The sequence below is a fragment of the Balaenoptera borealis genome (assembly GCF_965194805.1).
Source record: "Balaenoptera borealis genome assembly, chromosome: 7".
Taxonomy (NCBI): Eukaryota; Metazoa; Chordata; class Mammalia; order Artiodactyla; family Balaenopteridae; genus Balaenoptera; species Balaenoptera borealis.
In genome coordinates, this window is record NC_138864.1 from 68,483,283 (window position 1) to 68,511,164 (window position 27,882).

Consider the following 27,882-nt stretch of genomic DNA (forward strand, 5'->3'; position numbering starts at 1 on the left):
TGTTTCCACTGCCTCCCATATGTAATTCTTGGAGCTCAGGTTCCTCTAGACCAGGGCTTGGCAAACTTTTTCTGTAAAGGACCAGACAGTAAATATTTTAGGCTTTGTGAGCCATACGGTATCTGTTGCAACTACTTAACTTCTGCTGCTGCAGCATGAAAGCGGCCCTAAACAATGTATTAATAAATGAACTTGGCTGTGTTCCAATAAAGCTGTATCTACAAAAAACGTGCAGTGGGCTGAATTTGGCCAATGGTCTGTACTTTGCTGATCCCTGCTCTAGACTCTTTACCCATAATATATGGCTCATTTGCCAAAGGCCACCTAGGAAATGATTTTCCAAGACACTTTGGGCAGCATCAACAAAATTTCAGAGTAAGTAAGGATAAACTTTGGGGTCCTTTTTCCTTCTTTTCTAAAATCTTTCCCCCAGAGACACATGTATGCATACACGCTACCCAGAGAAGCATGTGCTGCTTTCTACGTGTCTAAGACCTTCCACTTCAGTCATTCAGTCGAGTCACGGAGATCCAACCTTCTCAGTATGGCCTCACACTCTAAAATTGCTTCTCATTTTCAGCCTCTTCCACCATGATCAATATTCAGTTATCTATGAGAAACCTAAATCTCAACTAAAGGGAAATCAATTAGTTAAAACAAATAATTCACACGAAGTTGTAACTGCTGGATTGAATTTTAAAAGAAGCCCTTGTTAACTAACAAATTTTAATTTGTTATACTAAATGGAAATAATATGTTGGATGAAGGGGACATTACTTATGCTCTTGACTAACCAAAATATCATCATCAGAAGGCAGAGGCCAGCAATTTGGCACTACATTTCAGAAAGTTTTATAATACATAATTTCTTGAATTGTTTTTTGGCACATAGTAAATTTCTATTTATGTGTAGCCCAAACAACCTGAAAATTCAGTAGCCAGAATTATTTCTCCTTATAATCTGTGGGGTTTAAAAAATAAGAAATAAGTGAGAAAGGAATAAATGAAACACTGCAAAGCATATTTCAGGGCATGTCTTAGTGACAGATTCAACTGTATGATATAATGATACACTCCATAATAACCCACTCTGACTCATCAAAGAAAGAACTCATTATATTCAGTGTTGTTTTAGGGTTGACTGGACACAAATATACTCTGTGGTAACAATCAGAAGAACCCATTAGTCAGAATACTTCACTCCCCAACCAGCAAGACCAAATCGGAGTTTTCTGTATGTTCTTCTTGGGGCTACTTTGCAATGACGTGGGGCTACTTTGCAATGACGTAGGGCTTAAGTGAAGAAATTATGAATATAGAAGGACATTAAGGTGTGTTTTCCTGTTTCCTAGGTTTCCTGCAAATGTTCTTTGATTTTGCTCTCGGTTCATGAAATGTGTGCTATTTCTGATTGATTCCATGGTTTGTTTTTCATACAAATGCACAGTGTTATGACTTCATTGATATTACATTACAACCAGAGCTATTCACATAGTTCATGTGACTCTAGAAGCATATTCAAGAGGATTTTCCATGAATTCTTCTAAAACTAAGTTTTCAATAAATGATTATAAATTCTGGTATAAAACATGTAATAAATAATTCAATCTTAGCAAATATTATTTCATACGCTGAGAGACAAATTTTCATTGTGTAATGGATCCAGTTATAGAAATGTTGAGGAAATGGAAGACTGATTCTGTTAGTTATAATATGTGATTGATCAGATCTCCCATTTCCAGATATATCTGATTATATTAGGAATGGAGCGCTTTTCCAACTTTAGTGATGCTGCAGGCGTTCTGCTTGGATAGATTCTATTTATGAATGTTAAGGCTAATTTTCTTTGGCAATTTACAAATCTTGGAGTTAGAATTACCCATTTGTAGTTAGCAGTGAATTTAGATGCTTTGAATGCTTGAACTGTTTTAAAATCCTGAATTTTATTAGTGCGTTGATATCCCTTCCATATACTTTCAGGGTGAAAAAGGTTCTGAAGGACCAGTTGGCCCACAAGGATTAGAAGGCCCATCAATCGAAGGGGACAAGGTACTGCAAAAGGGTGTATAATAGAAAGGATGCCAATACAATTATTTTTTTCATTGTCCTTTATGTATGTACATTTATGAACTATGTACAATCTGATGATCATACACCACAGGTATCCAGTTACTTATAAAGGCCTTAAAGACCAGTGCAAAGGGAAAGCTGCCAGAAGGGGAAGAGATATAAGAAATGTGCAAAAAACAGAGAACTCAAATCAGTTTGGAGTCATTTATATGTCAATATCTAAGCATATCATTATATTATATATTATATTAAAATAATGATTGACATTGATGATTATCTTGGGTGTTGTATTTCTACTTGAATTACTTATTCCTTTTATTTACTATTTACTGGTAGCTGTCTCTTCTGGGCATCTGTATCTAAATAGTAGAGACAGTGGTAAATAGTGAATTATACAAATTTTAGATGTCATACAAGTCTTGGTTCAAATAGCTCAGCACTGGTGGTGTAACTCCACTTCCAAAGTACCTTAAAAATATGTAAGATGCTCTTTCTTCCTTTGGAGTACTGAGTACAAGAGAACTGTTGTGTTATGAGTTTAGTAAATTAACTTATCCAGGTGTTGTTGACATGGCATTCGTGGTTTTACATCTGGAGCTCATGCAAAGAAAACACATTAAATATCTGAACATTATCACATAGTAATTGCAAAACTTTCATCTGCTATTCCCTTACCAAATCAATACTGTCTTCCCTTTCCCTTCCCCTTTCTTCCTTTCCTATTCTTTTATATTCTGTGATTCAAGTGGCTAGATAAACACCTCTATGATAAGGACTCTCAAATATACACAATTGTTGCAGCACAAGGAAGCAGCTTTAATATAGATATTAAATGTAAGTAATAATACCCCAAAGAGGATCTCTCTTATTTTATTGAATATTTGCAGAAGAGTGATATGAGTTGGGTTTGGAGTTAGGGGGAGTGAACTTGAATCTTGCTTCTGCCATCTATCAGATGTGTGACTGGGAGTTACTTAACCTCATCTGGAAAATGGAGATGCTTACTTTCAGAGGGTTGTTGTGAGGATTAAATGAGATAAAGCATGAAAAGCATTTAGTGCACTGGCTGCCACATGATAAGCAATCAAGTTCTAAATCAGAATAGCCCAGCTTTGAAGTAGAACTTGAGTCCTTTACATGTTTCCATCCATGATATTTATTTAGACTAGGGAGTGACACAAAGTGAAACACTGAGACGCATATGCCAGGACATGTATTAATGACAGGTTCAGGTTTTTAATATTATATAAAGTAGGATCTAATGATGTGCTTTTGTTCATAAAAACATATTTATTTTAGCCCAGGCATTGGCAAACTACAGGGCAGGCTGCCTGTTTTTGTAAATAAAGTGTTACTAGAACACAGGCATACCTGTTCATTTGGGTATTGTCTATGGCTGGTTTTGTACTACCAAAACAGCATCATTCGTTATGAAAGAGACCTTATTATGACCCAAAAGCATAAAATATTTACTATCCAACTGTTTAAGAAAAAGTCTGTAAACCCTGATGTAGTCTAAATACAACTGACATTAAAATAAGAGTATTCATTCATGTTGCCTAATCCAGTGGTCAATTCTCAGTTGCCAATTTACTTGACCTATCAGTAGTGTCCTCTGCTAGGATCTTCACCTTCTTGAAACAATCTCTTCACCTGATCTCTCTGGCTGCACCTTATCAGTCTCTACTGCTGGTTGTTCTTCATCTCTCTGACCTCTAATACTTGAAGCCTCCAAAGGGCTCAGTCCTTGAACCTTCTCTCTTCCCTATCTACTAGTAAACTCACCCAGTCATGGCTTTAAATACCATCTATATACTGAGGGATCCCAAATTTATGTCTCCAGCTCAGGCCCCTCCTGCCTACTTGATACCTCCATTTGGATGTCTATTTTAGGCATCTCAGGCTTAACATGTCCAAAACTAAGCTCCTGTTATACCCTCCCCCAACCTTGCTTCATCTCAGTCTTCTCCTTGTCAATAAATGACAAGTCTATTCTTCCACAAACCTCAAAAACATCCTAGGGTACTCTCAATCTGTAACAAATCCTGTTGGCTCCACTTTCAAAATCTATTTAGGATCTGAGCACTCCCCACCACCTTCACTCAACAGCCTGGTCCAGGCCCCCATCACCTCTCACAGGGACATCTCTTCAGTTTGTTCTCAGTACGGCTTCCAGAGTGAGCCTTTCAAGACTAAGTCAGATCTTTCAATCCTCTGCTCAAAACCCTCTAGTGGCTTCTCATCTCCCTCAGAGAAAAGCCAAAATTCTTACTATGGCCTAAAGCACCCTACTGATTGTTCTGCCTGAGCCCACTGCCACACTTCCCTGACTTCATCTTCTACCACTTCCCCTCGTGCTCACTAGCTCCAGCCACATTGCCTCCTTGCTATTTCTGGAATGTGCCAGGCATCACCCTTGCACTGGATGTTTGCTTTGCCAGGAATGCTTTTCCTCCAAGTTTCTACCTGGCTCATTCCCTCTCATCAGTGAGACCACCCCTGGTCACCTTTTCCAAGACTGCAGCTGTCTCCCCTTTCCTCCATTTATTTTTCTCCTTAGCACTTATCATTATTAAACATACTATTTATTTCTTCTATCCATCTTGTTTATTATCTTCTGTTTCCTCTACAAAAATGAAAGCTCTATGAGGAAAGAGAGTTTTGACTGTTTTGGTCACGGCTGTTTCCCTGTGTTTGGAACAGTTCCTGGCACATAATGAGCGCTCAACAAATATTTGTTGAAACACACAGAGGATGGATGAATGATACTGTTCTTCTTACTGATAACTCTCACTTTATTTCCCAAATTTATTCATGGAAAGAGAAGGTGAGGTTCTTTAATTTTGCTGCACTTACCTTAGATAATTTCTTAATTTTAAAAATGCATTTTAGTAAGATTTGGAGGGAAAAGGTATTTAGAAATTTGAAAAATATTTTCCTTTAATTTCTCTCTCAAATATTTATTTTCTTGCACCCTATGAATTTTATACTTCTAAATATTTCTGTTATGATCCTAACAAGAAGTGTTTGTGTCATTATAATAACAATTCAGGAATTCTGGGTTCTTGTGTGAAAAATAAATATAAAGTGGGGCAAAGAGTCACCAGTTTAGACCAAATAGTGAAAACATCATTCACTATTTTGGCAAATTTGAACTACAAACTATTTAAAAGGAATGGTGCTTTCTAACTTTCCATGTGGAGCTTCTTTATGGTTTAAAGATAGACTTTAATCCAGCATAATTCAAGATTAGCATAGTATGAAATAATGAGGTTAGTTGTTATACTTCTGACTTTATTTTCTACACCTGGGATATGGGACCTGTGGGACCCCAAGGACCAATGGGCATCCCCGGAATTGGGAGTCAAGGGGAACAGGTAATCAACGCTTTCTCTCTTTCCCTTTTGTACAGAACATTCTGGCTTAAACCTGGTTTTCACTGAAGGCCAGTACTGCAAACTGCTCTAAGAACATTTGATAGTGAAATTGCAATGGAATATATATCCAAAAGTGCATGTAGGGAAGGATATGATGGTTTCATGAGATTTTCGTTTTTAGAACTTCTAAAGACTTAAAAAATAAATTGTATGTTTCTTGGTGTTGTGACTTTTAACATTAAAGCCTAATTTACAGGACAAGAGTTTTGGAGCACTATCTTATATTTTTAGTTTCCCTTGGGAGAGACAATTTATTTACCTGTCAGTCTGTGTGTGTTTTTCCCCTTGAAGCTTTATGAATGTTGAAATCCCACTCTCTTCTGATGCAAGTAGATTAGTGTTTCCCACCCCCAGCCACGTAGCAATCTAAAAAACTATTAAACTTAAAACAAGGACCAGAATCAGAGGGAACCACTTTACTGAGGGGGCACTGTTCCTGAATAGAAGCAAACCACAGATAGGGTTTACAAATAGCTCTTGGTCCCTCTCGGTCAGAACAAAGGAAAGATCTGTGAGGCTATGTCTAAATTTATGGCTGGAATGACTTCCAAATTCTTCTGATCACAACTTTTGGAAAAGCAAGGCAATTTTGTTAGATTGAAATAATATGAAGAGGGCTTCCCTGGTGGCGCAGTTGTTCAGAATCTGCCTGCCAATGCAGGGGACACGGGTTCGAGTCCTGGCTTGGGAAGATCCCACATGCCGCGGAGCAACTAAGCCCGTGTGCCACCACTACTGAGCCTGAGCTCTAGAGCCCGCGAGCCACAACTACTGAAGCCCGTGTGCCTAGAACCCATGCTCTGCAACAAGAGAAGCCACCGCAATGAGAAGCCCATGCACCGCAACAAAGAGTAGCCCCAGCTCGCCGCAACTAGAGAAAGCCGGCGCGCAGCAACAAAGACCCAACGCAGCCAAGAGTTAATTAATTAATTAATTAATTTTAAAAAAGAAATAATGTGAAGATAATATAACAGTCCTATCTACCTACATAATCTCATTTAATCAAAGTGACCAACAAATGAAAATTTATGCTGAATGTCCTCCTGTGTAGAAAGCGGCAAAACAGTTTGATTAAAATTTATGATTATGGTTTGAATTATTCTCTTGCTTAGCAAACAAATAGTACTTCCTTTATCTAGGGTAGTGAGAGAAGGGAAGGATAAAAAAGGAGATGACTCCAAATCTCACTGTTGACATTAACTCTGAGTTTATTTCTAATCGTATTCTAATTAATCAGTATTTTTACTGTTGTTAATCCAAGCAACAGCCAAGTTGGGGATTACTCCTTTTTCTATTTCCTTCCCCTTGGTAGAGGTGCTAGTATAACACAGTAGGTGGATTAGGGTGCAGAAGAAGCCAGGATAAGTATTTAGATAATAGTTAGATAGTAATTGAGAGCTGGTTTGTTTGGACTCTACACAAGGATCATGGTTGGACTATGCTGCCAGGCATTCTCAGACTTTGTAGTTTTTTTGCTGGTTTCAGCAAAACCGTTTCAGCTAGTTTCTGATCTTGGAAGTGACAGCGCTGTCACATCCTGGGTCTTGTGGTGTTCCTGGTGCTGAGTCACCACTGTGGGGCTGAAAATGAGGTTCAAAGAAAGCCAAGCCTTTCCAGATGGCCTGTGAATCTTGGACCTCCCGCCTGCCACTCCCTGATGCCTTTAATACTGTTTCTTGGTGGAAGCTGTTGTTCTACAGCTTGAAAAGAAAACAAAAGAAAAAGAAAAAAAGACCTCTTTGACTTTTGTTTTCTCACCCCCTTCTCTTTTCTTCCAAGAGAAAAAACCTTTTACGGTATATGTGACCATATGGAGCTGGCCCCTACTGGATAGGAAATTGAATGGAATGCGTCATTTGTAAACTGAACAAGAAAATAATTTGTTTACCTTTTTAAGACAAATGATTTAAATTCTACTTCAATTTAACCTCTATGCAGGCAGTTCCCCATTTTTCTTCTCATCCTTAATTTAACATGTTTACCCATTGAATTACTGTTATAATTAGATCTTCCCATTTCTCTTATAGACATTAATTTTCCCACTCATCTGTTTCTGGGGGAACTTCTGTTTCCAGCAACATGTGTACAGTATTTCTCAAATGGCCTGAAGATTTTCACTAGATATTTGGAGGCCTGACTACTTCAAATCTCTTAAAAATGAATCGAAATATAAATAACCACATATACCTGTGTACACACGTATATGCACACACATCCTTTGAATTTTGGGGGGTCTTGCATGCTACTTGTAGACTTGTAAAAGTCAGGAAGGATTCCTTCTTATAATGGTTCAATATAAATACTGAATCTTAGCTTCCTTAAGTTGTTTAGACTGCTTCATTTTCATCAACAATTTAAAAATGAACAAACAGCTGTATCATCTAGCTGGAGAAAATGGGATAGCATTTGTAATAAAATAATCATGTATCTGTAACCATTATTTGCACAATCATGGCCTGTGGGGTGTAAACAAAACAAAATCTTAGTTTTTTCTCTCATCATCACTTTAAATTTTTTTCAGTGGGTAAAGTTTTTTCTTTTTCTTACCACAGAAAAAAATTACCAGCAGGCTACAGACTTTCCGTATCACTTTTAGGTAGTAATAAGTTATAGGATCACCTCTAAGTTTCAAATCAGTTTTAATTGTCTAATAAAAACTATCTAGTCAATGTATTAATCTTCCTTTTAATCTTCATTTATCTTGTACGAGCTGCAGGGAGAATCTGTTGTCCATGGGATGGAATGTGCTTCTTACCCTCCCAGGCTGAATCAAGGATGGGAGGGTGGGAGAGGCATGGAGGTTCTTTCTTGGCTGGTCTATTGTCAGATGGCTTTGGGTCCTCTGGTCTTGGCAGATGTTTGATGCTGACACTCTTCCTGGTGGGGCTCCTGCACTGCCCCTGCGACTGGCCCTCCTGGGACATGGATGAAGGACTCTTTCCCTCCAGCTGTTTCTCCCCATCAGCCTCTGCTTTTCCGGGGCTTTACTCTATACTGACTCTCTCTGTTGGAGTTCCATTACTCTTCTAGGTCCTCTTGGACAGGATTCAAAGCAGTTCCAGGTCAACTCCAGGCATCTAGAGTACATCTGGGCCACAGAAAAAAAACTCGTGTGTCCTTTGCACTGACAAACTCTGGATGCACAGGCTGATCCCACCCCAGCCCTCTGCTGGCTATCACAGCCCATTTTAACTTTCTCAGGCATGAGTCAGACACTGGTCCACTGTGTTCCAAAAATAAAAATCAAGGTCTCCAAGTCGTTTCATTAATGTTCCCTGTCTAGAATGTGGTGAAGAGAGAAGCAAGCCAAACCCCTTCCATTTTCTCCAAGGAAAACACTTTATGAGACTATTTTCTCCAAAGAAGACCTTATTACATCCTGTCTCTTCTCCCTTTTTATACCCACAATGTGAATGAGAGTCAAGTATTAGACCGTTCTTCAGTTTGGTGTTTGCAGGCTATCGCTTCTTAGAGCCTAGGTCAAATTTTCAATTTCACATCCTGATAGATATTGCTTGGTACAGCTAGGATATAGGTTTGCCTGCATGGGACTGAGGTGAAATAGGTTAATAAGATGGAATTTTTATTTCTCTTATTTAAAACTCCAAGCTGGTGTGTTGGCTCCGTTTGTCAGGGACTTCAGAGTCTCAGGTTTCTTCATTCTTGTTAGTCTGACATTCCAAGGGTGCTTTCCTCATCCACATAATCCAGGATAGCAACTATGTCTTCACTTCAGCAAGGGGGGAGGGGGAACAAGGAAAGAGAAGGCATATCCTTCCTTTAGCATGAACCAGAAATTGCCCAAATCACTTCATTCACATCCCATTGGCCAGCATCCAGTTCACCTGGCTGCAACAGGGGTTAGGAAATATGGTCTTTATTTTAGGCAGCCATGCAGGTCAGTTAAAAATTCTCTTACTATGGAAAAATGGTAGAATGCATATTATGGTTCTACTAGCAGCCTCTGCCACCCATTCAACAAGTATTAATGGAGTATAAGTAATCAATTATGGGATGTGAACTAAACTTTTACTTTAGAGGATTTGAAACTACTCTTATTTAAATTTCTTCTTAATTTCACTAATACTATTTTTAAAATTTTCATTTTAAAGGGAATCCAAGGTCCTATTGGTCCACCTGGTCCACAAGGGCCCCCAGGACAAGGCTCACCTGGTCCCAAGGTAACTTTCTAAATGAGAGAAGAGTTTAATCTATCTATATTCTGATTGTTGTTTTCTGGTCAGTGGCCAGTGCATTTGGAAGGCAGCAGAGGAAATGAACTTAAAAATGAGAGATCTCTATTTAATGCAAAATGTACTAGTATTCCTAATGGTTTAGAAAATGTTATATGTATTCTTTATGCTCTGAGAAGCTTTCACATTCATCCCTCAGTATCTGCTGGAAGGTTGATTCCAGCACTCCCACCCCTTCCCTATACCAAAAGCCGAGGATCCTCAAGTCCTTTATATAAATGGTGTAGGATTTGCATATAACCTACTCACATCCTCCTGTATTTTAAAAATCATCTCTAGATAACTGCTAATACCAAATACAATGTAAATGCTATGTAAATATTTGCCAGCATGCAGCAAATTCAGGTCTTTCTTTTGGATATTTTTGGAATATTTTCCCTTGAATATTTTTCATCCAAGATTGGTTGAATCTGCAGCCGAGTCCAAGCTCATACCACTTGCTGCACTACAGGCCAATAAGTCGAGAGACACAGTGTTGGGGAGAGGAAAAGCAACTTCATTCGGAAAGCCAGCAAACCAAGAAGATGGCATACTAATGTTCTAAAGAACCATCTTAATTTGGGGTGGAAATCAAGTTTCTTTTATGCTAGGGAAGGGGGAAGCAGGAGGGAGTTAAGATCAAGAAGAGAAGGGCGACCACAGATATCTGGGCGCCAGCAAGGGTCCGAGGAGGGTTGTGAAAACATTTTGTTCTTGGTTAGTTGACCTCAGTTGACCTGAGTCTGTCCCTGATGTTCCTATAAATCTTGATAAGACAATCGTTGTTTTTGTTCATACTTCCTTATCTCCTCATGGGAGGTAAGTTTCGAGTAAGGGACTGTTTGCACAAATCTTAACCTGAGTCCCTTTAGTGATTAACATGTCTACATGCAGGGCTGAGCAGAGGCTTATGACTCAGAGGTTAAAGCAGCAGAACAGGTAGGTACAATATGGAGTCAGAGATGCCAAGCTTCTATAAACAAGAGGCAGGCGGTGGAGGGGGATCTTAGTTCCTGAAGAACAACTCAGGGATATTCATCAGATTGTTATGTCTGTCCCTTATGGAGGAACTAGTACTCTGTTTTATCGCTGAACTATTGTCATTACTTTTTTTGTTTAACCCCCCTTCCTTTGTTTTTGCATTCCTTCGTTTCACTAATTAGTAACTGCTTGTGCCTGCTCCTTAGAACTCAGGGAAGGCCCAGGAAATTAAAGCCGTTTTCTACAAACAAGAAATGGGGGAAATGGAGGGGCTTTTGTACCTGGGAGGGCCCCACAGGGTCCTGCTCGATTTCAATCCCCCTTTTGCTTTTATACTATTCAATCCTAAGGGGAACAGGGCAGACAAGAAATGGAATAAAGTTTTGGATAGAGAGGTTAATCACAAACTCAACAGAGGAACTCAATTTTATGGGGACTCAGTTTCAAATCCACAGACACAGACCAGTGGCTACCAAGGTGGTGGACTATATTTACACCGTCTTAGTTTATTGTTTTTATTACTTTTACTTGTGAGATCCTGTTCTAGAAACTCAAGCAGTAATATCAGTAGAGGTTACCTGTGGGCTGGCTAGTTTTCATTCTCACTAACAATCCCACAGTAGGTCCAACAACCAAAACGTTTAGTTAAAGACATGGAGTCAGGGGCTTCCCTGGTGGCGCAGTGGTTGAGAATCCGCCTGCCAATGCAGGGACGCGGGTTCGAGCCCTGGTCCGGGAAGATCCCACATGCCACGGAGCAACTAAGCCTGTGCGCCACAACTACTGAGCCTGTGTGCCACAACTACTGAAGCCCACGCGCCTAGAGCCCATGCTCCACAACAAGAGAAGCCACCTCAATGAGAAGCCCACACACTGCAACGAAGAGTAGCCCCTGCTCGCCGCAACTAGAGAAAGCCTGCGCGCAGCAACAAAGACCCAATGCAGCCAAAAATAAAGAAATAAATAAATTTCTAAAAATAAAAAAAAAAGATACGGAGTCAGAAATAACCTAGCAAATAAAAATTTTTCTATGAACTTGGAAGCAAATTACCTTCTAAATTAGAACTATTATTTATCCCTTGGGGAGAGGCATGACACTTATTATTTAACCAGCTGTCCTTAATGTTGCTTCAAAGAATCACTGATCATTATTAAATAAATACTCCTCTGAAAGTACCTCCCTTTCCATAGATTCCTTCAAGAGTCCCATGTGAGAAGTAGCTCCGTAGAATACAGTTACTGTCCTTGAGATTTCTGATTTGAGCTCAATGGTGAAAGCTCAGGTTGTTCTCTCTGGTTATGATACCGCTTTTGATCAGCAGTAACCTTGGCTTCTCATGTGTCAATTCTAGTTGCTCTGGAATATAACTGCCTATCTTTTCCAAATATATATATATATTTGCCTGAAATATATTTATATTTGAATAGATACATGCACATATACACACACATATGTGAATAGAGCATATGAAACTCAGTTTTATCTTATTTTGCTGATATGTTTTGCTCTTAGGAGATCAAAGGTAGGTATATATTATTTTTATTTTGCTGCTATATTCAAATACTCTTCAAATACTCTTACCTCATTAGGGAGAAGTAGGCCAGATAGGACCTACAGATCCTAGAGGACCATTGGGACTTGGAGTGCAAGGTCCAAAGGTGAGTTGTCTAAGCTGCTTGGAAGCATTTATGTAATATTATGTAAAGTTTCATTTATATCCAAATGTAATACAGATCATGTATGTATCATCTGTTATTTCATCAGAAAAGAGTCTGATGCTTAACTCGTATTGTTTAAGAAAAACCAAAATCTTAGTTTATTTTAGTGATGACTATTTATATTTTTATTTATTAGCATTAGAGGTCCTCTTTCGGCACAGAGTGATTCTTTAAGAACATTATTGCCTGCCATATTATAAAAGCATAGGAGAATTTCAGTAAAGTTTACTTCTCTTCTTTTGTTTCGTGGCTGGCTCCTTCTCATCCTTCAGATCTCAGCTCAAAAGTTACTTCCTCAAAATTCATTTCCTAAATATAAAGTATGTCCACCCCACTACTGTTACCCCAGACTGTTATTTAAAAGCACACTGTTCGTTTCCCTTGCTTTTTACCACTGACCTCAACTTGCATGTTTTTTGAATTACTTTTCATCTTACTACACCCTCTAGAAACGCACTGCCCAGTATTGCAGCCGCTAGCCACAAGTAGTTACTGAATACTTGACATGTGGCTGGTATGAACTGAGGTGTGCTATAAATGTACTATACACTCTGGATTACAAAGCCTGGTACAAAAAAAAAGAATGTAAACTATATGATTAATACATTTGTATATCGATTACATATTGAAATGGCAAAATTTCAGTTGTATTAGAGTAAGTAAAATATATTATTAGAATTGTACTTATCCATTTCTTCTAATGTTGTAAATGTGGCTGTTAATAATATAATTACATATATGGCTTGTTTTATATTCTATTGGACAGTGCTACTCCACTGGGGCAGGGATTTTGTTTCCTTTTTTTCTTCTTTGTTACTGAATCCTCAGTTTGGGGGACAAAATAGGTACTCAATAAGTGCTGTCGAATAAATAAATGAATCCTGTTTTACCCTTCACAATTTCTATAACTCATCCTGAAGGCATATAGAATCTGGCAAGTCATGCTGAGGATTAAAATCCATCATTGTTCTGCTGTCATTGACATGATTCTTATGAGAATGTGGGTATTAGAAGAATATGTAAGACACAGGTCTAAAACAAATATACATTTTACATAGATATAAACATATAATTGCAAGAGACACAAAATGTACTAATACAGTGATCATAGCTGCCACTTATTGAATGATTTTGATGTGTCACACAATGTGCTAAGTACTAAATATGCTAAGTACATATATGTGTGTATATACATATACATACTATATTTATATCTATACATGTCTATAGTATATATATATGTATATATACATATTATGTCATCTAATGCCAATTTCAGAGAGGCCATATAGAGTAACAAGGCTACTAGGCAGTTAGACTACCTAAGTTCAAATCCCAGTCTTGCACTAGATGGATATATAATCTTAAGCTTCTCTCATTTTAAACAATGAAATACTTAAAATATACTCACTACTATAGAGAATAACAAAGAGCACCCATGTATTCCACAACCCAGCTTTATCAAATATCAACATTTTGCAGCATGTATTCTAGAATTTTTTTAAGAAGAAGCATTACAGATATAGCTGAAGGCCTCTGCCTGTGCTCCCCAATCCTATTGCCCTCCCTCCCCTCCCCAGATGTAATCATTATCATGAATTTGGTGTTTATCATTCTTTCAAAGTTTTTATAATTTTCCCATATGTTTTTATGCATAAGCCATATATTGCTTTTTTTGTATTCTTGAACTTTACATAATATATCATTCTGCTATATATTTATACTCAGCCTTAGTTATTTGTATTTTTATATGCCTTTAATTCATTCAGTTTAATTATTTTATGATACTATATTGTATGAGAATACCTCATTTAAAATTTGTGTTTTCCTCTTGATGGACATTTAAATTGCTTTCCATTTTGTGCATTTGCCAACAATGCTGCCATAAACATTCTCTGGGCTTTCTCTTTTGAAAGGATACAAGTTTCTCTCATTAGCAGGACTGGAAGATCACAGAGTACACAACTTTTCAATTTTGATACTGTGAAAATCCTGCCCAAAATAAACAATGGGCAAAATGTTTGGACCAGATTACCCTCCTTCCAGCAACAGGTGAAAATGCTCTTTTCTCTACATTCTTGCCAGTATGAAGTGTGTAAAAATACATCTCATTGGTTCAGTTTTTATTCCTTTATAACTAACTGAACAGTTTTTGTGTGCTTAATGGACCTCGGTTTTTCTCTTTTATAAATTCCTGTAGATACTGATTTTTTTTTTTTTTGATGTTGGGTGTTCCTTTCTTATTCATTAATAGCTCTTTATATATCTGGATAATAGTCCTTTGTTATTTGGGTTGCAGATCTCTTAGGCTATGGCTTGTGTTTTTCACTTAGAGTACTTTTCAGCATATACAATAGAAGTTTTAGATTTTGATGTGTTTTTATCCCTTTATGGTTTGGGCTTTTGGAATATTATTTTAAAACATTTCTTGACTCCAAAGTCATAATATATTCTTATGTATTTTCTTCTGAAAAATTTGGTGTTTTACTTTTTTAAATTTAGGTCTTTAATACACTTGGAATTTATTTTTGTGGATTGGTCAATGTAGGGAGTCTATTTTTTCCCCATATGGATAACCAAATATCCCAGCATCAGTTATTAAATAGCCCATCTTTGCCACACTGATTTGTAATACCTCCTATGTCATATATCAAATTTCTATATTTGTGAGGATCAGTGCCTGAGCTCTCTATTCTGCTCCGTTTGTCTATTTATATCTCTCAGTGCTATTACCTCTCTGTCTTGATTATGATAGATTTATAATGTTTTATCATCCACAGAGAAAATACTCTCATCTTCCCTGGTTATTCTTAATTCTAACATATACATTTTAGAATTGGCTTGTCAAATTTGACAAATATCCTGTTGGAGTTTTTGAAATTGCATTGAATCTTTGGATTAAATATTGAGTCTTTCAAACCACAGAGTAAACCTCTCTTTTTTAGGAAAATATTTGTCATTTTATCCATAAAGATCTTCTACTTTTTTAGTTAAAAAGGTACCTTGGAGAAATTTTTGCAATTGTGAGTTTTTTTTTCTGTACCTTCCAATTAACTATAACGGGTGTATAGGAAAAGTATTGTTTTGTTATTGTTATTGTCTTGTTTTGTTTTGGTATATTGATTTTTGTAGCCAGCCAGCTGATAAAATCTCTTATTTCTAATTGTTTGTAAAGTCTCTTGCTTTTCTACTCCCTGTGTACATAAGCATACTGTCTGAAAATAAAAACAGTTTTGCCTCTTCCTTTTTAGTTCTTTTTCTCATTCACTTTTTATCATTTTACACTGCTAGGGTCTCCAGTGCAATGTTTAAAGGAAGTGACTTCAGAGGAAATGCTCCTAAAATTTCACTTTTAAGTGTGACATTTGCTGTAGGTTTTTTTTTTTTTAAATATAAATTTATTTATTTATTTATTTATGGCCGCACTGGGTCTTCGTTGCTGCGCACAGGCTTTCTCTAGTTGCGGCGAGCGGGGGCTACTCTTCGTTGTAGTGCGCAGGCTGCTCATTGCAGTGGCTTCTCTTGTTGTGGAGCATGGGCTCTAGGTGCGTGGGCTTCAGTAGTTGTGGCACGTGGGCTCAGTAGTTGTGGCTCACGGGCTCTAGAGCACAGGCTCAGTAGTTGTGGCTCACGGGCTTAGTTGCTCCGCGGCATGTAGGATCTTCCCAGACCAGGGCTCGAACCCGTGTCCTTGCATTGGCAGGCGGATTCTTAACCACCAGGGAAGTCCCTGAAATCTATGTTTAACATGTATGAATAGTTTGTTATTATTTATTGCTAAATAGAATTCCATTGTATGGATATACCACTATTTGTTCATCTCTTCATCTGTTAATGGAAATTTTGGTTTTCTCCAGCTTTTGAATATTACAAATAAAGCTCTTATGAACATTTATGTACACGTCTTTGTATAGACATATGTTTTACATTTTTCTTGAGTAAATACCTAGGAGTGAAATGGCTGGGTCATACGATAAGTATTTAGCTTTTCAAGAAACTGCCAAATTGGTGTCCAAAAGAGTCTGCATTCTGTCTACATTTTCACTGAGTATGGAATTCTAGATTAATGGCTCTTCCTTTTTTTTTCCCAGTACTTTCATGATGTTGGTCCACTGTCTTCTCGCACTATTTCTGATGAGAAATCTGTTGTGATCTATACATTTGTTTCACTACATAATGTCTCTTTTCTCTGGCTACTTTTGAGATTTTTCTATCACTGGTTTTGAGCCATGTGATTATAATGTGCCTTAGTTCAGTTTTCTTCATATTTCTTATGTTTGGGTTTCATTGATCTTCTCAGATCTATGAGTTACTGATTTCATCAAATTTTGAAAATATTAGGTTAGCATATCTTGAAATATTTCCCACCCTCAGCCTTCACCCAGTAAATTCCCACTTAAATTTAAATGCTTGGAGTTTTCTCACAGTTCACAGATGCTCTGCTCATTCTTATTGTCTCTTTTCTCTGTGTGTTTCATTTTGAATAGAGTTTATTGCTCTATCTTTCAGATTGTTTATCTTTTCTTCTGTGATGTCTAATCTGCTTTTAATTCTACCCAGTGTATTTTTATCTCATACTTTGCAATTTTCAACTCTAGCAGTTCAATTTATGTCCTTCTATATCTTTCATATCTCTATTTAACAAGTTTTAACTTTCCTTTAGTTTCTTGAATATATGGAATGCAGTATAATAACTGTTTTAATGTTCTTATATACGAATTCTATCACCTGTGTCATTTTCTGTGTCAGGTTTTTGCAGCTTTCTTTAATCCCTGATCATTTTTGATTAGCTGCCAAATATTGTGAATCATACCTTTTTAGGTGTTAGATATTTTTGTATTCCTATAAATATTTTTGAGCTTTGTTCTTAGATGCTTCTATACTACTTGAAAACAGTTTGAGACTTCTGGTCTTGCTTTTAAGCTTTATTAGGTAGGACAAAAGCAGCATTTTAGTCTGGGGTTAATTTTTCCCCACTACTGAGGCATGACCCTTTTTAGAACTCTAATCTATGCCCTCAGCACTGTGAAGTTTTCTTTCTTGCCACTGGGAGCAGGCGCTGTATCTCTCCTGCTGTCAGTTCTCTCTGATCCTTTAAACTGGTTGTTTTCTTGGCCTTGGGTAGTTTCTTCACTCTGTGCTGAACAGTATTCACCTAAATACTCGAGGTGGACGCTCAGCAGATCTTCATAGTTCTCTCCGTGGCACTCCTTCCTCTCTGGTAATCTATTGTGTGAATTTGTGATACCTTGGCTTACCCAGACTCCTACCTTTGTCTCCTTAAATTAGAAAGACTTCTGAACTTTCCCTGGGTTCTCTCTCCCTGCACCATGGCCTGGGAACTTTACCCAAACAGTAAACTTGGGAAATTGTAATTTTCACCTATTTTGTTTCCCCTCAGGAATTATTATCCTTCATTACTTAGTGTCTAATGTCTTGAAAGTCATTGTTTCATACATTTTGTCTGCTTTTTTAGTTGCATCAGGTGGGAAATTAAATCTAGTCCCTACTGCTCCATTTTGACGAGAACCTTAAGTTGCATCCTTTTTCTTAGGTAGACTGGTCTGTGATTTTGTTTTCTTATCTTCTTGTATGACTTTTTAAATCAAAGTTTTATTAGCCTCATAAAGTAAACTGGGTAGACTTCCCTCTTTTTCTATTTTTCAGAACTATTTGTATAAGAGAGGGAATATCTCTTCTTCAGAGGTTTAAAAATTTGGTAAGGTTTGACTGTAAAACCAACTAAGTCTGTGACCTTGGAGGGAGAGGAAGTTCCAGACTTGCAATTACTGATTCAATTTCTTTAATGGCATTGGTTTATTTAGCTTGTTCATTCCTTCTTATGTCATTTATGTAATTTATATTTTTCTTGAAGATTATCCATTTATTAATGTTTCCAATATATTTGAAATTGTCACAGAAATTTTCTATGATCAAAAAAAATGTTACTATGTATATAATTATATTCACCTTTCATTCCTAATACTGTTTTTTATGACTTTTCTTTTTTAATATTAATCATTACTGCTAGAAGTTTATTTTCTTAGTATTTTTAAGTATTACCTTTTAATTTTGTTACTCTTGCTTTTTGCTTGCAAGTTTATTATTTTCTGCTGTCATCTTTATTATATCCTTCTATTTATTTTTAGGTTCACTGTGCTTTTTTTCACTAGTTTTTATAATTTAGCTGAAATGACTTTCAATTATTTTCAATATTTTTTGCTCTTAATAAATGCAGTAAGGACACTTGTATACTGTTTAAAAGTAGCATGTGTTTTCTCTGAACATTTTAAAGGACTTGTTCTTAATCACAAATTAACTGGAAAGTGAGTAGAATGATTCAATATTAGAGTTGGAAGCAATGTTTGGGTCCCAATGTTTTCATTTCATTTTTATATGTTTTTTTTCAGGATTGCTGTCACAAATTACCACAAACTGTGGCTTAACATAATAGAAATTTATTGTCTCACAGTTCTGGAGGCTAGAAGTAAAAAATCAAGGTGTCTGCAGGGCCATACTTCCTCCAAAACCTATAGGGAATCTTTCCTTGCCTCTTGGCCTCTGGTGGCGGCCAATCCTTGGAATTCCTTGGCTTACAGCTACATCACTCTAATCTTGGCTTCTGTTTTCACGTGGGGTTCTCCATATGTGCCTGTCTTCACATTATGTTTTCCTCTTATAAGGACACCACTCACATTGGATTAGGACCCACCCTAGTTACCTCATCTTAACTTGATTACCTCTTAACTTGATTACAAAATAAGGTCCATTCACAGGTGCCAAGGGTTAAGACTTCAACATATCTTTTGGGGGAGGGGGCTGGTCACAATTTAACCCATAACAAACCACAAGACCCAAAACTGAGACCCAGAGAGGTTAAGGAACTTGCCCGAGGCCAAATAGTTTAATGACTATTAATTACTATTCAGATTTCCCTGCTCATAGGCTTTTCTCAGGTATTACAAGATGGAACCAATTTCGAGTACCTCAGAGGGGAGTTCCATGATAAATATGAACTTCTGGGAGATAAAAATCTTTGCTCATCCACCCGGGGGAGCCAGGCTCAACAGGGCTCTCAGGACAGCCAGGAGTACCGTGAGAAGATGGAGCTACAGGGAAGAAGGTAACACTGCTTTTCATATTATTGGTGTAAAACTATTGAACCACACTATATCTTGGTCCTGCAGAAGCTCAAATTAAACCATTCAAGACAAACTTAGTCTTTTCAAGGAAAAAAAAAAATCCCACAACTCTTAATTTCCTTTTTCTCTTAGTTCAGATAAAAGAGCGCCAATTCAAAGCCTGAGTAGTATCTCACACCCTCTGCCTTCTCTCTGGTATTTTGGCCATGGTATCCTCCAGTGACCTAGTCCCTTTGGGATTCCTAGAAAGCACTTTTATTTAAACTTACAGAAAAACACTTTTTTCTTTCCCCTCCAAAAGGAGAGTCTGTAAATGCGTTCAGGAAGTAAGGCGACTCTAAAGATTTCCTGAAGTATTTTGAGTTGACATTTGAAATACTCATTTTTCAATACAAGTAGTGGAAAACAGCAGATGGAAAGGCTGAAGGTCCTTCTTGTTTTTTTAAAAAACAAACCACCAAATCTGAATGAGGAGCCAAAAGAAAGTGAGCTTATTGCTTTGGCAATTGGCTGGGAAACTGGACTTTTTCATGATATTTCAGCTGCTCTGAGCTAAACTGGAGTTTGATATTAATTTATTCAAGTTGGTAAACTTCCAACTTAATTTTGAGACTAGAGTGAAGGTCTGGTCTATATTGGAGGATTGCAGCAGAGACTCTGCGGGCTCTAAGAAGAGACAAGGTGGGTGTGTACATACTGTCTATGGAGGGTCGGCTAAGACATCAGTGCCATTTTCTCTAGGGAGAAGCGGGGCTTCCAGGAGCAAGAGGCCCTGAAGGACAACCTGGAAAAGGACAACCTGGCCTCAAGGTATGGAATTGACAGTGGTAGGGGAAGGGAAGCAGACTGCCTGAGTTCTGGTCCTGATACTAAGGAGCCATCTTAGGAGAAATTTGATGTTATTCTTGCTATGTCAAAGGTGTTTACTTCTGGCTTAAAATTATGGATACCAGCTTTTGAACTTTTATAAGACAGCAAGTATGTTTTATTCATTTTCATTTTCCTAACATCTGTCATTAAGTCCCAGCTTACAGGAAGAGTTCAACACATTTTCTTAATAAACAGCCAGACTGACATTTAAAAAACACATAGTAAGGGAAAAGAAGACTTGAGATACATCAGTGAGATGTCAAAGTCCATAAATTTTTTTTCAAATATTTATACAATCTCACAGAGTAATAAGAAATATAACCTTATTAAGTGGTACTTTCACAACATGGAATACATTTATTTTATACATTGTAGAAATGCTAGTTGAATAACATCTTTATATGTCAAGATGAGAATATCCAAATTCATCAATAAGACCATTAGTGATGACATTATCTATAGCCTCTAAGGTGTCAGATGTTCCTGCATTTCTTATGTGCGGTCATCAATGACCATATAAAGATTCTGAAGAATTATATATGAGTAAAGTAAAAATAAAATCCATATACTTATTAGTGTTCTGTTTATAATTCTATTAAAATAGTAATTGATAGCTTAGATGTCTATGCTTTGTGAAAATATTGGCTAAAACTGAGTTGTTAACCTTAAATGTGAAAAACTGAAATATAAATATATTTGTAGAATTTCAAACATTTTAAATAATTGACTAACCAGACTCTGAGATCTATTTTTGGTGGGGTGAGAAGCAGGGAGTAAAAACATGAACAGAGAATCCCTTTTCAACATGATGCAAAAAATACTTTTAGAAATGATTGCCTATTAACATTCATGAGAACTAACATTTTCTTGAATATACTTTTGGAAAAGAGACCCTTGGAGTTATAACTGAAGCTGTGGGAATGAATGATAGCTCTGAGAAAGAGAGCTGAGGTTTGAATCCCACATTTTATAGTAGCTGGAGAAAGAGCATTCAGAACAGCATGAAGATAGGCAGAATGTGTAGTAGTACCATGTTAGAGAAACCAAGGAGAAAGGGTTTCAAGAGGAAAGCAATGGGTGGTGTCAAATAGACCAGCAGAGCAAGGAGAATATGCATTGACTGGATTTGTGGCTTTCAGGTGATTCGGCGCTTACGGAAGGCTATTGGAGAAGAGTGGTAGGAATATGTTACATATCCAAGGTATGTTATGGTTCAGTGTCGGCACTTTGTAATAATAGTTGGATTCTTACTGTTGCCTCTGGGATGATTTAGGTCAATAAGTTCAATTTGGTAGTTAACGGGAGAAAATAAATAGTTGTGGGTAGATTTCACTTCTGTTGGCATTAATAATGATACAATAAGTTATATTCAATATTTGGACATTCAACAGGTTTTTTTTTAAATTACCTGTGTCACTACTCTCGATTAGTATGCGTATTAGGGAGTTCTTTGCATGTCTGTGGATTCTACAGGTCACCTTTTCTTCTTAGTGAAGTGTCTGCATTGCCGATGACCTTGGTAGAGTCCAGTGGTTCTCAAGGTGCAGTCCCTGAAAGAGCAGCACCTGATGCTGCTGTCAGAAATGGAAATTATTGGACCCCAATCCAGACCTATTAAATCAGAAACTCTGGATGTGGGGCCCAGCAATCTCCAGGTGATTCTGATGCATGCTGAGGTTTGAAAACTGGAAAACTGTGGTATAATCATTTATGTCATATATATTGAATGGCCTCGGCTACAAACCCCGAGGAGTTCTTTTGCTGAGCTAGACACAAACTTAGGTATGGTGCCTTGCAGTTGAACCCTAGTGTAAGGATAGTTCTGGAATTCTCTGAGGCTTCTGGCTGAAGGTAATACAATTCTTTGGGGGTAGCATTGGTGTACACAACCCTGCTGGGGAACACTAGGCAATTTCTAGCTCTGCGCCAGGTTAATGCTCACTCATCTTTCTACCAGCTGAATTATTGGCCTCCTTTGGGAGAAAGAACTAGACTCTCCACTGAGGAAGAAACAAGGCTGGATTTTTAAAATGTCTTATTTTATATTTTAAAACTGATATAGCACAGAAGCTGAAAAACAGCATGACAAATCATAGATGGCTTTCTTTTCTGAAACTGACTGTCTAAAAATCATCTGTTAATAGACCAAGGGGGCAAAAAAACTGTAAAGTCAAATCAAAGGCCCCAAAGGAAGATACTGAACATAGAGTTTAGAAAATACTAAATCATACTGAATAAATGAAGACTGAACAATTCTGAAGTCATCCAATCTGTTCAGGAAGATCGACAAACCCTGTGCAACTGAGCTGGGCTTGGGGAACATCACTTTAAAGTAGGTATTCATTGAGAATCTGGCCATGATATAACATTAAGGAGGGTCTGTTAATAGAACAACTATATTTTTATTATAATTTCTGTCAGGGTGATGAAGGAAAGAAAGGGAGCAAAGGAAATCAAGGACAGAGGGGATTTCCAGGGCCTGAAGGACCAAAGGTATGTTTCTTATATTCTCATTTTTGCTTTGGGGAGATTGTAATTGTGCCTGGTTTTAATGGAATATTAGATTTCCACTGTTTTCCTCTCAACAAATACAAAACAAAAGCCCCCAAATGAAAAAGGCTTTAGAAAACACACTATTTCAGACCATAATAGAATGGAATAAAGAGATTGCATAAAACATGTGATCTTCATTGAAATATTCATTCTGCTAGGAGAGAATCTGTGTGTCAGTCCTCTCTAGTAACAGCAAAATATTCAGTAGTTGGGATAAAGTTAGGACCATAGAAGATATCAATTCTCTATCATCTTGTTTTGCTGAATAAGAACAAAAAAGTCCCAGACTGAGAGGCAATGCAGTGAGGATGAGGAGCAGGGCTTCAGAAGGCAGGAGAGTGGGATTCTCGTCCTCCTCCGCCCCGGAACTTCTGGGGGCCAGTCAACTTCAACCGTACAAAGAAAAGAGTAATAGTATGTATTTCACAGGGTTGTTGCGAAGACTTAAAAGAGTGAATAAAGAACTTAGCATGGTTCCTGGCACATTGTAAGTGTTCAATACATGGAGTTATTCAGAGAGGAAAAAAATCAATATGTGAAATGGATAGTAGGGCATATGTGTCCTGATAAACTGCCCGAGACAGGGTGCTGAGGAATAAGTAAGGAAATTGTGAAGCAAGAAATTAGATATGTGTCCTGACTAAGCAGGAGAGAATATGGAGGTCATCTGGACGTGTCAGGAAACAGAAATTGCACACCTGAGAGAGTTCAGGGCTCTAGGAAGATGCTAATTGTAAGAAAGAAACAGGGAGTTCTGTTCAAGGACCAGACTATTAAAGAACAACTTAAAAAAAGGGTACCGGCAAGATACGAGCAGGTACAAAAAAATAAGGCATCCCCTATAGACAAGTAATTCTTAAACTTCTGAGTCATCAGTATTGCCTGGGAGCTTGTTACAAACCCCTATTTCTTGGTGCCATGCCTAGAGATCTGGATTTAGTATGTGGGTGGGTCCCAAGAATCTGCATTTCCTAAATAAATGTCTTCTGCTGCAAGTAGTTCAAGGAGCACATGATGAGAAAAGCCATTATACAGGAAATGTGTTGGATTAGTATTAACAACAGTGATTACTCTATGTCTTAGTTAAGCTGACTCAACGTGAATATTTTTCTGTATTTTGAAAGAAAGTTTTTTCTGATAAAGAATTGCCATATTTCAAAACATACACCTAAATAAGGGTCTTTAAAAGAATTGTATACTTTCTATGTATACAATTTTGTATTTAAAAGTAATTGGCTTCTCTTTAAAAAAGCAGAATAGATTAAATCTAGAAGCATCATTTTGCTTCACCTGGTGTTAGTGAATATTTTAACAGGTTAATGTTTTATCCCTTTGCCATGGGATTGAATAGGGTGGTTATCTGTTGCCAGAACCCTGGCCGTGTCCTGTGCCATTGCCATACAGGTTTGGAATTAAGGACTGGCACATACAGGCCTCGGCATCACTTGGCCCCAGCGGCCAGTGTGCTCAGCCTGTTGGTTGTATTATGGAATCAGCACAGAGGGAGGCCTCAGCTGTGAAGATGGAGGTGGCTTGGGGCAGGAGTCATCACCAGTGCGTCTGACTGATAGAGTCCCTCCTGGAGGAAGCAGGAGGACCAGACAGTCAATTCTCTAAGGCAGGAGGAGGCCAATTTTTTGGTAAAGGTACAGTGAGCAAATATTTTAGGCTTTTTGGGCCAAGAAGCAAAATTGAGGCTATTACGTGGCCACCTATTTAACAATCATTCAAAAATGTGAAAACCATTTTTAAATGATTGTTATATAGGTGCTGTACAGTAGAAATTAATGCAACATTATAAATCAAACATACTTCAATAAAATAAGTTAAAAAAATAAAGACATTGCTTTGCACAGTGTTTTAAAGTGCAGTAGTGGTACTTCTATCAGAATCACCAGAGGTGCCTCATAAATATTCATATTCCTGGGCCCAGCCCCTAGACCTATTGAAATAAAATCTCCAGGGCTGAAACCCTGGACCCTATATTTTACCAGATTTCTCTAATGATTTCTCTGTTCCCTAAAATTTGAAAATCACTGATCTAGAACCAGGTAGGACAGAGACATTGCTTGTTGTTCCAGACTGAGTCTTTATTGAGACTCACACTGAGACAAAAAAAAAAAAAAAGAGAAATGTTTTAATTTTCCTGTTCAAAATTTCATTTTTTTAAACCATAAACTCTCTACTTTTAATAAGGGACGTGAGATACCATACAATGGAAGACTGATATACTGTGGACCATAAAATAAAATAACAAAGGAAAAAGTTATAAACTAGAAGGAACATTATTTACCTACCAAGTATACTCAAAAACTTACACTAAAGCTATTTGTTATAATGGAACAAATATTTCCCTCTGAGCTTCCTGGCATACAAACACAAAAGTGAATCACCATGAATTGCATGATTTTTATTAGCTAATAAAAGGATGCACAAGAGAGAGAAATTTCCTATTACTCAGGAATTAACTGAATGCATTTATTAAAGGGAGTGAAATTTTAATCATCAACAACTTTAGTAGTGGCTTAACAAAGATGCTCAAATATTTTCACATTGGTCTGTGAAACAGGTCACAATACTTTAAAATGCTGGAAATAAATTTTTATATTTTTTAATATAATTCCTGTATATGGTTTCCTTGTTTGACATGTAATGGGTATTTTGCTCTTTTTTAAGGGTGATCCAGGGATTATGAGCCCTTTTGGGATGCCTGGAACATCAATTCCTGGACCACCTGGGCCAAAGGTATGCATTCTTGGGAATAGTTTTTTTCTTTTACTTGGGTCTTTGGCAGTTGGAGTGGGAAAGGCCAGCAGCAAATTTAAGATTAGAAACCAGATTTCTTGCTCCTAGTCTTGAACTTGTCACTTTACCTTGAACTACCTCCCTTAAATCCTAGACCCTAAAGCATGTAAGAATTTATTGCATTTGTTCAGAATAATCTGCTAATCAGAAATTCTGGCAGAAAAGAAATCCACTCAGATGTAAGAGCATTCCCGGACGTTTTCACAGTCTAAATATTTGAGTCTAGAGAGCCATCTATTATTTCAGTGGCCTTTCTCTGAACAGCTTAGTAGTCTTTACTGACAGTTTTTATTTGCTTACGATTTGAAACTCTCCTCAAATACATTAGAAGATGTACTCTCTCAGGATCTGATTCTAGTAGATTAAGCCCTTTATAATTGGCCAATGGTTTTTTTGCTCTGTGCCATTATGGTTTATCATAAAATCTAAAGCCTGAAACTGTGAACATTATTTGAAATGTACAGGGAGATAGAGGAGGACCTGGGGTTCCTGGATTTAAAGGAGAACCTGGAATTGCTATTCGAGCACCAAACGTATCCTTTATTCATGTTCTTTCGTTTTTTTTTCCTGTATGTGAGAGAAGTGAAAGTAGATTTAATGCATCATAAATTGATGATTGTGATTGTTCTACTTGAAGTCTCTACGTTGATGAACTGAAATGTAAGAATACACTATTCCCTTTTTAAAAAATCAAGCTAGCAGATCATTTATTTTTCATAAATGTGGGGGATGATAGCTCCTCTGGTAAAATGTTTGCTGACTAAACAGTTGACTGAAAATGCTCTTTTTGTAATATCTTTTATATGAGATTATATGGCCTCTAGCCTCCTTCATTTACATATTAATGGCCAATGTATCTCTTCTGTAAAACATTGTCCAAAAAGTTCATGTTTGGAAACTTTACTGAATCAGATTTCCCTGCTTTGTTGTCCATCTTTCAGAGTTATTTCAAATGAAAATGCAAATAATTATAGAAGACAGCTTTAAGTAATCAACACTTTTTTCCCATGGCAACAGAGTACCATTTCCCTCCTCACATAAAACCCAGCATCAAGCAAAATTCTACGTTCCAAATGTCAACAAGCACATCGCTGTTTATGAGAACAGGCTTTAGGGCTCCATAATCAGCACTTATTAAGTTAGTAGCATGTTGTTATGTAGCTTTGAAGCTGGCTTTAGTTTATCAGATTGTCTCTTCTAGATGAAAGGGTTCAAGTACTAACGTCAGTGATTTTCAAACTTCAAAAAAGAAAACTTAGAATCATCTTTGAAATATAATGCAAAACCTATTATATACTGACATAAGTTGGAGTGGTTCTTTTTGAAGAATGAGGTAAGATCCTGACCTCTGCTGTTCTTAATCACTTTAAGGGTCCTCCTTCCTAGAGTGATGATCTTCTGGCTTATTTGAGACAGAAGAGGTTTCCGGGATGTGGCATTTCGAGCTAAAACAGAGAATGTCCTGGGCAAACCAGAACAAGATGGTCATCCTTCTCCCCAGACTCTGAGGCACATAGGAACCCAAGATATGTAAAAATTCTACGGAAAACCAAGTTATGTATGACTCAAGGAAAATATTCCAAATTTCCTAATGCTAAAACTACAGATATAACCTCAATCAAGAACATTTGGGTGACATTTTTCATATTGTTTGATAACTTCCTGAATCTGTGTATTCCTAGGTCTGTGATTTAAAGTTACTTCTCTCTCCTTATACTATTCTTTACAATAGAAATAAACTCTAATTAAATGTGCAGCCGGGGTTTAAAATCTCCACCTGTTTTCTACTGATCATTATTAGGCGTCTTTGGTGATAGTATTTAAAGTTATTTGCCTCTTCAATCAATTTTCTAATCCCTTGGCCTCTAATGATACTCTTTCTGCCATTCTTCCCTAATGCATTGGTTTTTAAGCTCTTGGAGGGTTAAATGTCTGATCAAGGTTTTGGCACGTTAAATTCAGTTTTGTGTATCACTTCAGGGACCTCCCAGATTTTTTTTAAAGCCCATTTCGAAACACCTGATGAAGATTTCTCCCCTAATTTCTGTTGAATGAGAGAGACACTTCCAAGTG

At 37.3% G+C, this 27,882-nt stretch overlaps 1 protein-coding gene across 1 annotated transcript in view; it reads left to right on the plus strand.

Moving 5' to 3' along the window:
* COL28A1 (collagen type XXVIII alpha 1 chain) overlaps positions 1–27,882 on the plus strand; it is a 167,618-nt gene that overhangs the window by 65,850 nt on the left and 73,886 nt on the right. Inside the window, 10 exon segments of the mRNA XM_082400425.1 lie at positions 1,981–2,049; positions 5,379–5,447; positions 9,620–9,688; positions 12,311–12,379; positions 19,491–19,535; positions 19,539–19,562; positions 20,323–20,391; positions 22,873–22,944; positions 25,681–25,749; positions 26,274–26,342. Coding sequence (XP_082256551.1) covers positions 1,981–2,049; positions 5,379–5,447; positions 9,620–9,688; positions 12,311–12,379; positions 19,491–19,535; positions 19,539–19,562; positions 20,323–20,391; positions 22,873–22,944; positions 25,681–25,749; positions 26,274–26,342 — 624 coding nt within the window.